The 14181-nt window shown below is 37.7% G+C and overlaps 1 protein-coding gene across 4 annotated transcripts in view; it reads left to right on the top strand.

The window, feature by feature from the left end:
- Positions 1-14181, top strand: part of SMARCC1 (SWI/SNF related, matrix associated, actin dependent regulator of chromatin subfamily c member 1) — a 201888-nt gene that overhangs the window by 122759 nt on the left and 64948 nt on the right. For all 4 annotated transcript variants that reach the window (XM_042978828.1, XM_042978827.1, XM_042978826.1 and 1 more), the window contains exons 20-21: positions 3552-3810; positions 4522-4683. In XM_042978828.1, coding sequence (XP_042834762.1) covers positions 3552-3810; positions 4522-4683 — 421 coding nt within the window. The remainder of the gene's footprint in view (positions 1-3551; positions 3811-4521; positions 4684-14181) is intronic.

Here is a 14181-nt window from a genome sequence, read left to right as displayed (position 1 = left end):
ATAACCAAACGACCAAAACCAGTCAGTTTTTTCCTAATAGATAAATCTGGAAGATGCATTAAGGTTTATTGTTTCCCCCCCAATCATATCATTTTATTAGACAAGTATATCACACAGGCAGCACCCCAACTATTTTAGATTATTTCTGAGACCACCTGCTTTTATTTTAAAAACACCTTATTTGATATGGTCTCTCATCAAAACACACACAGTTCTTCTGTGGAATGCTGCAGATTATTATCTGTGATTTTGTTTAGTACAATGTCTTATTACATATATTGGAGGCATAGTTTCAGCTTTGCAAATAACCAAAATAGAATCTACACATTGGATGAATAAATGGAATTTGAAAAGACCTTGAATGAATTGGTAGACATGAAGGCCACATAAGGCTTTCTGTTAGCTTTTTGAAAAAATACATTGCGTAAGATCAAGATGATGGAGACTTATTTGAGTAGATTTCATTTGTAAGATGTGTGAGGAATTCCAGGGGTTTCACCTGAAAATGTGTCACCAGTTTAAGTCGCAAAAGGCTGATAACTCAGTCTTCTGAGCAGTTTGACATTGCATTGACAGATTCAGGGTGCCAGAATGGAAGAAGAAACGTCAGCATTCTATTTCATAGTGATTAAGGGGGTTTTTTAAAGAGGCTTTTACAATATTAAGTCCTCAGCTTGTAACAGTTGTCTTCCTGGTCATTATAATTGTCCCTGGGCTTGAAATTGACAAGACCTGAGTCTGGGAGCTTATTGGTTCCTCCCTTGTTAACTTCAGTCTTTCTCCTGCCTGCTTTGTTTTCTCATGCCTTGTGTTTATTTTCCCTTAGATGATTAGTGGACATGAAATCTTGTACCTGCAGATAAAATCCATTAAGGTTATTAATGTTTATCACTGAAAGAGTTCCCCACATTTTTTATACTGGTTAGATTACAGAAGCAGTAGCATTGGAAGATACTCCGTAAACAGCATCAAAGATTTGCTCATAGTGTGCATGTCCCTGATACACCTTTCCTTGATATGCTACCCAAGGAGTTGTTTTTTCTGTGTAATTTTGAATTACATTTTAGATGAGTATGTCTTCCAATTAAAAAAATATTGTCTTGAGGAAGAGCCCTTTTTTACAGGTTTTGTGTGGGGTTTTTTTGTTTTGTTTTTTTACATTTGGAGCCATGGGAAACACAAATTCCTTTCCTGGTCTAGTCCAGTTCCCTCTGGTCACGTTCAGCAGATTTTATTTGTTACTGTGTTTAAGGCACCGCAGCAGACTCTGTAGACTGAGATGGCTAGGCCATAGTCTTTGCAGGTAAGGGATTCAACGGAAACAGGTTAAAACAAAAAAATGAGTGCAGTGTCCTCAGCTTCACGATTGGAGCCGTACCCAGAGCACAAGACAAGTACATAGGGATGGCTGTGTGTCAGGGTGGGTGGATGAGACTCAGTGCATGGCTTCCTGGGAATGGGACAGCTGTATTGTTGGCTCCAGTATATGATATTTTGGGTACAGAGCAAAGTGTCCACAGGCACAATGACTAGGAAGACTATTTCTGGATATTCCTAGAACATGAAAGAGTAGTGAGTAGAGTGGAAGAAGTAGGCAGAGTCCCGATCCTATGTGGACTTCATTCAGTAAGATAATAACGAGCAAGGAAATAATTTTAGGCAGGAGAGAGACAGTGTCATGTGTGAAACATAGTTCACTCTGGCAGTGGGAAGAAAGATGAATTTAAGGATAGAGAGAGATGGGTGATTCTGAGAATGCAGGTAAGGAGCCAGCTCATAGCAGGAAGAATGAAGGTGTTTTATACTCCTGTAAAATGTCTGCTAATATATCAGCCTTCCTCCTCCTTCCCAGCTAGTCTGTCACCACGTTCTGTTTGAAAACATGTCTTTGATTCCCTGTTATGTAATGCTGCCATTAGTGCCCAAGCTCGGAACTTCACTCGTTTCTCAGCCTTATGCTTTTCGGAATGCTCTTTGTTGATTTTTGCATGTCAAAGGGTTCCTTAGTTTTATTCTGGAAAAAACTGCCTGAACTTTCTTCATGAGGAAAAAAATAAAGGAAGAAATTTTTTTTAAGTAAATTTCTTTGAAAAGTCTGTGATAGAGTATCCTAAGAAAATCTCCCCATAATCAGATACATAAGGTGGTCCCTAAAGTTACACATTTCTGGCCCCAACGACCTTAGTGAGAGAAATTGATTTTTATTTTTTGTTACATTCTAGGTCTTTTTTCTAATTCCTTCTAGAACTACCTGAGGCCACTGGCTATCCAGAGGAAACCCAGAATTAGCCTTGTTTTTTCAAGGGATTTAAGAAATAAGATCATTCTCTGCTGTGGGTTTTGAGGAGTCCACTGCAGCAAAGAAGGCAAGCCTGGGTCGGCAGTTGGAGCCCTGGGTTAGGAATTCACTTACGTAAACATGGAGAGAACCATCGTCATCACAAGCTCAGCTCACAGTGTAGCTCAGCAAATCAAGCTCTAGAACAGGATTTTTCAGCCTCCCACAATGAACATTTGGGCCAGATAGTTTTTTGTTGTGGTGGCTCTTCTTACGTGCATTAAAGAGAATATTTAACATCATCCATGGTTTCTACCCACTAGATGCCAGTAGCACCTCCTCAGTTGTGTCAACCCAAAATGTCTGCATACATTGCCAAATGTCCCCAAGGAGGCAGAATTGCCCCTGGTTGTGAATCCTGTGAGAACAGCAGCTTTGGTTAGCTACTGAATAGGTTCTTACCCAGTTAATTCCTCGACTTTCTTCGTACCACGTATTTCTGATTCTCTTTACAACCTTCTGTCCCTCTCCCCCTTAGAGACTGCTTTTACTCTTTTTGAGGGTTTTTCAGCATTTTTCTCTGAAGAATAAATTTTTAAATTGGATATTTATATACTTCATAAATTTTAGCCTCAGTTTCTTAATTTCTAACAATAAAGACTTGGAGTTTGAATGGGATTGTGTTGAACCTGCTATTCTGTTTGGAGAGAGTTGACATCTTAATAATATTGGGTCTTCTAATGGTTGAATACAGTATATCTCTTGATTTATTTAGGTCTTTAATTTCTCTCAGCGTGTTTTATTTTTTTCAAGCATGTTGTTCTTACATATTCTTTATTACATTTGTTCCTAGTTATTTCGGTTTTGTGCTATCTTAAAGACTTTTTTCCTGTTGAAAACTTTTCATTGTTTATACATAGAGAAATATAATTGAGTTTTTGTTACCTGTCTATCCTCTGACCTTGCTAAACTTTATAGTTTTGGTATTTTTCTGTGGACTTACTAGGATTTTCTATGTAAACAGTCATGTGTGTATTCGTGAAAGACACTTTTTCTTCCTTTTATATATGTGTTTTTTATTTTTCTTGCCTGAGATTTAATGTAATTAGAAAAGCAATCAAATCTACCTATTTTCTTACATCAAGTATAATCATTTTCATTATTATTTTTTTAAACCCCGAACTGTTTTTAAGAACAGTCACAGGCTTTTGATATTGTTACGTATTAGTTCCTTGTTACCTGATACTAAAGCACCTGGATTTTTCTGTTGTAGGCCCTGGAGATGTACAAGGATGATTGGAACAAAGTGTCAGAGCATGTCGGAAGTCGTACTCAGGATGAATGCATCCTCCACTTTCTGAGGCTTCCTATTGAGGACCCGTACCTTGAGAATTCGGATGCCTCCCTGGGGCCCCTAGCTTACCAGCCTGTCCCTTTCAGTCAGTCAGGAAACCCAGTCATGAGCACTGTTGCTTTTTTGGCATCCGTGGTGGACCCTCGTGTGGCATCTGCTGCAGCAAAAGCAGCTTTGGGTATGGACTTTCCTGAACCGTGTTATCAGCACAGTAGTTTCAGATAATAGCCTAGTACTTGCCTTTATATATGTGTTGTCTCTGAATGGCAGGTTATCAGCTGCTATGTTTATTTCAGTTAGCAGAAAGTCAGACATTACCTCTTTAAGCTACCGTATTAAAGAGTATTACAACATTTTTAACTAAAGCACTTAAAATTCATAGTTTTAAAATTAAGAGCATTTATTAAGAATTGGAGGGGCAAAACAGTTTTTTGTCGTATATTTTATGATTCATTTGGACTTTGACATAACCAGCAAAAGGAACCATTTAACGTTGTTGGATTTTATTACAATTAGAACTTTGTCACACTATAAACTCTTTTTCAGCTTTCTAGTTGTTTAATCCTTGCTATTTTCTTTACTATCAATCTAGCTTGCAGAGTTAGGTTAAGTTTGGGCAGAAATTTTGATTGTTACAGACGGAAATTTAGAGATCTTTGTTACTTACACAGCAGGATACTGCGACACATAAGTTAAAATGTACAATCTTAGAATTTCATCAGCGTGCGTGACTACCTCATTTGGCATTCTTGTTTTGCTGGAATAGATAAGCCTGAGCACCCAGAAAGGTCAGTGCTTGTAAGACACTAATGTGTCAGAGTCCATAGTGGTCTATGTTAAAGCAAATATTTGCACACTAGGTCATGCTTGCATTTTGATTCTTGAACAGAGGAGTTTTCTCGGGTCCGAGAGGAGGTACCACTGGAATTGGTTGAAGCTCACGTCAAGAAAGTACAAGAAGCAGCTCGAGCCTCTGGGAAAGTGGACCCCACGTATGGCCTGGAGAGCAGTTGCATTGCAGGCACGGGACCTGATGAGCCAGAGAAGCTTGGTGAGTCACAGCTGTCCCCACGGGCAAGGGTAGTAGATGCTGTATTTTCCTCTCAGCTTGCTAAAATAATTGGGTTTGTTTGTGCTTAAAAGCAAGAACAATGATCAGTATCAATTTGTCCTTAAGATTAACATTTGATTTTTTTCTCCTATCATTTTCTATTATGGTAGATAGAATTTAAAGGCTGTTTCAGAACTGTTAATAACATCACAGCTGTGAAGTATTTGATGCCAGTTTTTAAAATTTATTTGTTTGTTGGCTGGTTGGTTTGTTTAAATAATCTTTATACCCAGCATGGGGCTCAAACTCACAATTCCGAGATCAAGAGTCACATACTTCACCGACTGACTCAGCCAGCCAGGCACCTCGTGATACCTGTTTTCATTTTTATTTGTTTGTTTGTTTGTTTATTGTTTATTTAGTTTTGAAGGAGAGAGAGCATGAGCCAGGGAGGGGCAGAGAGAGGGAGAGACACACAGAATCTGAAACGGGCTCCAGGCTCTGAGCTGTCGGCACAAAGCCTGACATGGGGTTCAAGCTCAGAACTGTGAGGTCATGACCTGGGCCAAAGTCAGACACTTAACCAACTGAGCCACCCAGGCTCCCCTAATGATAACTGTTTTTAGATCTAGTTTTTGAGCATACAGACATAAGAATACTGAAAGGACTTTTGTGATTATTTCAATTTATAAGTTGCTGGGTAGGTTTAAGTTCATTGTTGTTTTTCATTACTTTTTAATTGAGGTAAAATTCACATAACATAAAATCCTCCCATTTTAATCCTTTAAAAGTATAGAATCCAGTGGCTTCTGGTACGTTCACAGTGTTGTGTATCTGTCACCAGTATCTAATTCCAGAACACTTTGATCACCCCAAAAGACAATCCCATACCAATTAAGCAGTCATTTCCCATTTGTTTCTCTCATGAGCCCTGGGAACCACTAATTTGCTTTCTGTCTCTATGGATTTGCCTATTCTGTATTGTTTCCTGTAAATGGAAGCATACATTATGTCGGCTTTTGAGTCTGACTTCTTTCACTTAGCATAAGGTTTTCAGGTTCATCCATGTTGTAGTGTAAAATCAGCACTTCATTCCTTTCTGTGCTGAATAATATTCTTTCAGTGGATATTCCATATTTTACTTATCCATTTATGAGTTCATGTATATGTGTACTGTTGTCACTTTTTCACTATTTTGAATAATGCTGCTATGAACGGTGACTACCGTTTTGTGAACATAGTTTGTTCGATTTTTGGTAGGAATGGAATTGATAATTCTATGTTTAGCTTTTTGAGAAACAACTCAACTGTTTTCCTTAGTGGTTGTACAATTTTAGGTTTTCACCAGCAATGTATGAATGTTCCAACTTCTCCACATCCTCACCAACACTTGGTTCCCCCTCCCCCACCCTTTTAAAAAATAAACCACAAGTGGATGTGAAGTGGTATCTTGTGGTTTTCATTTGCATTCAATTTGTGGAGTGTTGCCATCTTAACAGTATGAAGTCTCAATGAATACAGGATGCCTTTCCCTTTAATTAGGTCTCCTTTAAGCATTGTTTTGAAGTTTTTAGTTGTATGTTCTTGACACATGTTTTATATTTCCTTTAGTTACATTTATTCCTGTGTATTTTTTCTTTTGAATGCTATTGTAAATGAGATTATTTTCCTGATCTTGGGAGGAATGCATTTTGTTATTAAGTATGGTATTAGTTGTTGGCTTTTCCTAGATTCCTTTTATCAAATTTGGAAAATTCTCTCTATAATTTGTTGAATGTTTTTATCCAGAAAATGTGTTGGAATTTGCCAATTGCTTTTTCTGTATCAGTTGAGATGGCCATGTGGTATTTTTACCTTATTCTTTATATATGTTGTATTAATTGATTCCTGCCTGTTGAGCCACTTTTGGGTTTCTGGGATAAATCCCACTTGATTATGGGAGTTATAATATTCCATTGGATTTAGTTTGCTTCTAGTATTTTGTTGAGGATTTTTGCACCTGTATTCATAAGGGACATTTGTTTATTGCTTTTCATTTTTTGTGGTATCTTTATCTGGTTTGATGTCAAGGTAATACTGGCTTCCAAGAATGAGTCAGGAATTGTTCTGTATTTTATTTTATTTTATTTTTTTTTGAAGAATAGGAGAATTATGGATGTTCATTCTTCTTTTAAGTGTTTTCTGGAATTCACATGGGAAACCATCAAGTCCTGATTTTTTTTTTAACTGTATTCACATTTCTATTTATTTATTTATTCATTCATTCATGAGAGAGAGAGAGAGACTCCCACGAGGTGCAGAGAGAAGTGGGAGAGAGTGTGGAGCCCAGAGCAGGGCTCCAGCTCACACAGTGAGGGGCTCGAACTCATGACCCATGAGATCATGACCTGAGCTGAAGTTGGATGCTTAACTGACTGAGCCAGGCGTCCCATGGGTTATTTTTGTTGTTATTTTGTTTGGTTTGGTTTGGTTTTCTAAGAACTGATTCCAATCTATGTACTTGTTGCAAGTCTGTTTAGGTTTTCTATTTCTTTTTGAGTCAGTTTTTATAGTTTGTGCCTTTCTAGAAATTTGTCCATTTCATATACATTGTCTCACCTATTGGCCACACACACACACACACACACACACACACACACAGACACACAAACACAAATCATAACAACCAAAAGTGAAAACAATGCAAATGTCCATCAGCTGATGAATGGGTAAACAAAATGTGGTATTAAAATGGAATATTATTCAGCCATAAAATGGAATGGAGTATTGACATATGTGACATCACGGATCATCCTTGAAAACATGGTATGTAGAAAGAAAAACAGAGGAAGGGTGCCTGGGTAGCTTAGTCCGTTGAGTGTCCGACTTCTGCTCAGGTCATAATCTCACTGTTCATGAGTTCGAGCCCTGCGTCAGGCTCTGTGCTGACGGCTTGGGGACTGGAGCCTGCTTTGGATTCTGTGTCTCCCTCTCTCTCTCTCTTCCCCTCCCCTGCTCATGCTCTGTCTCTCTCTGTCTCTCAAAAGTAAATAAACATTGAAAAAAAAAAAAAACAGTGAGGAGAAAATATATTATTTAATTCTAATTATATGAAATATAAACAGGCAGATTTGTAGAGACAGAAAGTACATTAATGGTTGCTTAGGACTAGGAGGAAGAGGCGCAAAGGAGGATGATAGCTAAAAGGTATAGGGTTTCTGTTTGAGGTGATGGAAAGATTTTAAAATTTACTGTGGTAATGGTTGCACGTATGTGGGAATATACTAAAATTCGTTGAATTGTACTCTTTTAATGGGTTGATCATGAATTATATGGCAGTAAAGCTTTTTTTTTTTCCCACCATGTCTTTTTACATTCCTTTTTATTTTTGTAAGTTTGGTAGTAATATCCATATTTTCATTCCTGATTTTAGTACTTTGGTCCACTCTTGGTTTTTGTTTTTGTTTTTCCTTCATCAATCTAAAGACTTGTCAATTTTATCTTTTAAAGAACCAACTTTTGATTTCAGTGATTCTTTCTATTGTTTTTCTATTCTCATTTATCTCCACTGTAATCTTCATTCTTCCTTCTGCTTCTTTTTGCTTAAGTTTGCTCTTCTAATACTTCCTTACGTTGGAGGATGGGATATTGATTTGAGAAATTTATTAATGTTGACTTCCATGTTAATATCCCTCTCAGCACTCCTTTTTACTGCAATCCATAAATTTAGACATATTTCATTTTCGTGTTCATTTTTCTCAAAGTGTTTTATAACTTCCCTTTTGGTTTCTTCTTTGACTTGTGGGTTGTTTTAAGAATGAATGGTTTAATATATACCAATTAGTGAAGTTTTTAGATTTCCTTCTGTTACTGATTTCTGATTTTATTCCATTGTATTCAGAGAAGATAATTTGTGTGGTTTCTATCTTCTAAAATTCACTGAGACTTTTGTTGCCTAATACATTGTCCTGGAAAATATTCCTTTTGCATTATGCTCTTGTTGAATGGCATTTTCTGTGTGTGTTTGGTGTGGCTGGTTTATAGTGTTGTTCAAGTTGTCTATCATTTTTCTGGTTGGTCTTTATTGAAAATGATGTCTTGAAATTTCCAACAATTATTGAACTGTCTATGTTTCTTCAGTTCTGTCTGGTTTTGCTTCATATATTTTAAGGCTCTGTTGTTAGTTGCATATATTATCATTGTTCTATCTTTTTGGTGGATCGGCCCTTTTATCATTATATAACCCCTTTTTCTCTTGTAATCTTTTTTGCCTAAAAGTCTCTTTTAGCGGATACTAACATACCATTCCACCTCTGTTTGGGTTACTGTGTTTGTATGAAATATCTTTTTCCATTAATTTACTTTTCAGTCTTTTTGTGTCTTTGGACCTAAGATAGGTCTCTTATAGACAGCATATTGTCTGTTAGATTTTAGGATTTTGCAGACTTTGGTTCTCCCTGTAGAGGCATAGGACTTTAAAAAGCTATTTACCTTCATTAGCTCTGAGTTCTCTCATCTGTGATGTGAAAATGATGATTAAGTACTCTCTATAACATATTGCTATAGCTATGCCAGTCTGTGATATTGGACAGATGACATTTTTGCTATTAAGGACTTTACTCATCTATTTTTATTTAACTTATCATGAGAGCAGTAAAATTTTAGTAAAGTAGCTTCTTAGCAGTACCTGGCTTCTCAAATGGCAGTGTTCCTGTATGTTAACAGAGGCTAATTTTCACACCAAGTAAGATATTTTATATAGAATTATCAGTAGTTGATTCCCAATGTTTCTTAACCAACTGAGCCACCCAGGCACCCGATTCCCAACATTTCTTACATTGTGCATTAATATTTTTCTTTTCATTCATTACAAAACAGTTTCTTTTTTTGTTTTAAGGTTTATTTATTTATTTTGAGAGAAAGAGCATGAGCAAGGGAGGGGCAGAGAGAGAGGGAGGATCCCAAGAAGGCTCCATGCTGTCAGCTTAGAGCCTGACATGGGGCTTGGTCTCTCTCACTCACCATAAGATCATGACTTGAGCTGAAATCTAGAGTTGGATGCTTACCCAACTGAGCTACCCAGGCACCCCCATTCTGAAACAATTTCTGATGAATAACTCAAGCTAAACGTTTATTGCTGTCACCTTGCCTGATTCCATCTCTGTCTCAGTCACATACAATTTATACACTTAGACTTCAGCTACAGTCACTTTTTTTTTTGTCTCTTACATTCTTATAGAATAAAGGTAATGTGAAGTACAAATTAAAATTGCTGGGCAGTACTCCACAGATGATACATTTGCCTCCTGGTGCTCTGTTCTGGGTGGTTTGAGTAGACATCAGTGAGGTCTCTTCAAACTTAAAATTTTATAGTCTCCATGGGTTTGCATAGGTCCTTCCGCTGTTGTTCCCTCTGCTTTCTTAAAAGTGTCAGTCTTGCTGTCACATTTTGTAGATAACGTCTGGGAACAGATTTCCGGATTTATCAAAAACCTCTCACTCTAACCCTAAGTGCAAATTATTGACCTGTTCTTAGCAGAGTATGTACACTATTTCTTAGTTTGAAAGCTCACTTATTTTTGTCTTAGATAGATACCCAAATCAGCAAGCCAAGCCACATCTCTGTTGCTTTTTATTGATTCTGCACCAGCAGGCAGTGCCCAGCTCAGGCAGGGGAAGCCTGAGCCTATTGAATGCCTGGGAAATGTGTCACTTTCCTCGACTTTTTTGTGGTTTGGGTTCATTTGTAGGGTCTTTTGGTTCCCTGTGGTCATGGAATTGAAAAGGATTGGCACAGCCTTCTTAATTTGATTCAAAGGAGTTTCTGTACTATGCAAAATGAGGGACATGTTTTTACATGTAAATCTGTTTTTAAAATTTTGGTAGGTGATACCCTAGAGAATTAGTGGTTAAAAAACAGATTGCAAACTTAGCTATTTCTAGTTTAGCAGGATTTAAGAGGACAAAAACAAAATCTAGTAACCTCAGTCTGACCCAGTAGTGAATGTATGCTTTTCACAGTGTGCAAAGCTTGGATCAGACTGCTGCAGGTAGCACTGGAGGCGACAGGGGATGATTCTTTGAATGGCATGAAAAGTAAAATTCATTCATAGTTTCTGGAAATAGCCTATCAGATAACTTCTCTGATTTGCAGTGGATACTTAACTAGTTGCAGCAACAGAATTTGAGTCCTTTTGCCATTTAGTAAGGCATAAAGAAAATACCAGCGTAACGTGAATGTTTCGGGATGTGTTGTAAATAGAATTCTATAACTTAACACTGACTTATGATAGTTAATGTGATTTATATTGGGCTGTGACTAATAAAATAAATTAGGAGATAACAAATGGTTCTTGCTGTGGACTTGGCTCAACAAAATTATGTGAAGTTAACAGTGTACCTCCTTTCCTTCTCATTCACATTTCAAATGGGGAGATAGAGGAAAGAAAGTACAGTAAAACCTTGGATTGCAAGTAACTTATTCTGCGAGTGTTCCACAACACGAGCAAACATTTCTAATAAATTGTAACTTGATAAATGAGTGATATCTTGCAATATGAGTAGTACGTGACACCGAACATCACACAATCACAATTGAGCCAGTGGTTCTTTTTTTTTTTTTTCAATATATGAAGTTTATTGTCAAATTGGTTTCCATACAACACCCAGTGCTCATCCCAAAAGGTGCCCTCCTCCATACCCATCGCCCACCCTCCCCTTCCTCCCACCCCCATCAACCCTCAGTTTGTTCTCAGTTTTTAAGAGTCTCTTATCCTTTGGCTCTCTGCCACTCTAATCTCTTTTTTTTTTCCCTTCCCCTCCCCCATGGGTTTCTGTTAAGTTTCTCAGGATCCACATAAGAGTGAAACCATATGGTATCTGTCTTTCTCTGTATGAGCCAGTGGTTCTTGAAATTCGCTTTGATACACAAATGCTTTGGATTACAAGCATGTTTCCAGAAGGAATTATACCAAGCTTTACCTATATCAATTTTACATAAATATTTATTTATTTATTCATTCATTCATTCATTCATATTTTGAGAAGGAGAGAGAGCGCAAGCAGGGAAGGGGCAGAGGGAGAGAATCCCAGGAAGCTTCTGCGCTGTCAGCACAGAGCCCGATGCAGGGCCTTGATCTCGTGAACCATGATATCATGACCTGAGCCAGGATCAAGAGTCAGGACACTTACCTGACTGAGCCACCCAGACACCCCTCAGATTTACATTTAAACTGACACTTGGTATAACAAAATAGCACCTTATCACATAGCACGCTGATTTGAAATAGAATGGTGTAGGATTTTTCTTATCAAGATGATGTACTTGAGTGGGAGGTTCACATACTGTTTATTGTGATATTTATTTTACTATGTTCCCCATGTGTTAACTTGTATATATTAACAATGGTAAATGATAATACAGGAAAAAATAAGTTTTCTTATGAAATACAGAACAACTCTTGGATTTCTCCCATTAACCTATCTAACTTCATTGAGAGTTTGTATTGGGGGCGGGGGGCGTTTGGTAAAATGGAAGTAAAAATAGATGAAGGTCTGAAACACCTCTTATTTTCATTTAAGAAACGAGTGCTCGCTTATCAGGAGGGGCTTGTCTGTCCTCTTTCACTCTAGTCATTCACCAGTATCGTCTGACGTCTCTAAATTTGTGTGGTCTTTTGTTTTTGGTCAGAGACCATTCTAGGAATAGAAAAATAATACTGATATTTGAGACCTCTTGCATTTACCTAAAATTATTATCAGGTTTTATTTGCCCTGGGTTATAGGGGAAGGTAAAGGAAGTTAAGATAAAAAAAAAAAAAAAAATTCTTAAACATTTTTCAGAAGGTGCTGAAAATCATCATTTCTTTCTGAGTGTCTATATCCTTGACACATTATATAGGAATTTTCTGATTAATCCTTTGAGTTTCTTTTCTGGATAACTCTTTGGAGGAAGCGGTATTGTTTTTATTGTAAAACCAAGAAAGTTTTTGGCAGGTTACGTAGACTTGTGAGAATCGGAGCTACATTTTGAACCTAAATCTCTGATCCTAAAGCTCACCCTCTTTTTATTGTAGCATGCTGCCAGAAGTAGCATATGTGGTGCGTCTGTGCATTTTTCATTCATTGAACAAGGATCATTAAAGACTTGATAGCTCCATCATACTGTCCTGCCTTACATCCTATGAGAAATATAATGGGGAAAGACCCAGACCCTCTTATAAACCTATAGGAGCTGTATAAGGAGACAGGCACATGTACCAGGAAGAGCAGCTGGATGATTCATCTCTACAAGATCAAGTGCTAAGAAACCCACGGCAAAATTTCATCAGAGTGATTCAGTGTATGAGCTTATACCGCATAAGCATTCTTGAATGGGAGGTCCGTCTTAAGCTAGACTTTTTTTTTTTTTTAACTCATAGGGATAAATAAGACTGTAAATGTGTTATGTTATTGTGTTGTTTCATTGTGTATTAGATGCTAGGGTACTGTTGACCAAAGCAGACCAAAATCCCCACCTGCAACTGCAAGAATTGTTTGTTTGTTTGTTTATTCATTTATTTAGAGAGTGTGCATGCGGGGGGGGGGGGGGCAGAGAGAGCAAATCCCAAGTAGACTCCTTGTGCTACAGGGCTCTGTCTCACAAACCTCAAGATCATGATCTGAGCCGAAAAAGAGTCAGAGGCTTAACTGACTGAGCCACTCAGGTGCCCCAGGATTGTATCTTTTCAAGGTGGAAGATGAAATATATGGTATATAAAAACATAGATTGTGTAAATTAAATACAAATATGTAGAAACAGTTTGTTGGTTGATAAGTGGTATGGTACAAATTAAAGCAGGGTAGGAAGATAAATTGTGAAGTGTGTGGAATTGCGATTTTCAAGTAAAGGTCAGGGAATATGTTATCAAGAAAGTGACATTTGGATGAAGCTGTAAATGAGGCAAAGGAAGGTCAGAGTGCTCTAGGCATTGGGAGCAATCAGTGTACAGATAGGAGATGGGAGCTGCCTGGCATAGTTGAGGAATAGCAAGGGGGTATCATGGACAAGTAGCTGGATTGCACTGAGGAGGAGGTCATGGGAAATGATGAGGGCCTCGTGGACCACTGTAACATTTTAGTTTTTACTCTAGGTAGGGTGGAGCCAATGGGGGGAGGAGGTTCGAGCAGAAGAGCATGAGTCTGACCTGTATTTTTAAAACTCATTCTATTAGGCTGAGAATACCACACATCTAGGAGTTGTTAAGTTGATTTATTTTCCAAATAACTTATGTAATATATTTGAAAATCAAAGATTTTTTTTTTACTCTATTTAATTTTTCATTTAATGTTTATTTATTTTTGAGAGAGAGAGAGGGAGACACAGAATCTGAAGCAGGCTCCAAGCTCTGAGCTGTCAGTGCAGAGCCCGACATGGGGCTTGAACTCATGAACTGTGAGATCATGACCTGAGCTGAAGTTGGTTGTTCAACCGAGTGAGCCACCCAGGCACCCCTAACTTTTATTAAAGTTTACTTATTT

Source organism: Panthera tigris, chromosome A2 (genome assembly GCF_018350195.1).
Source record: "Panthera tigris isolate Pti1 chromosome A2, P.tigris_Pti1_mat1.1, whole genome shotgun sequence".
Taxonomy (NCBI): Eukaryota; Metazoa; Chordata; class Mammalia; order Carnivora; family Felidae; genus Panthera; species Panthera tigris.
The sequence above is the reverse complement of the archived record's forward strand: the minus strand, read 5'-3'. Positions and strand labels throughout refer to the sequence as shown.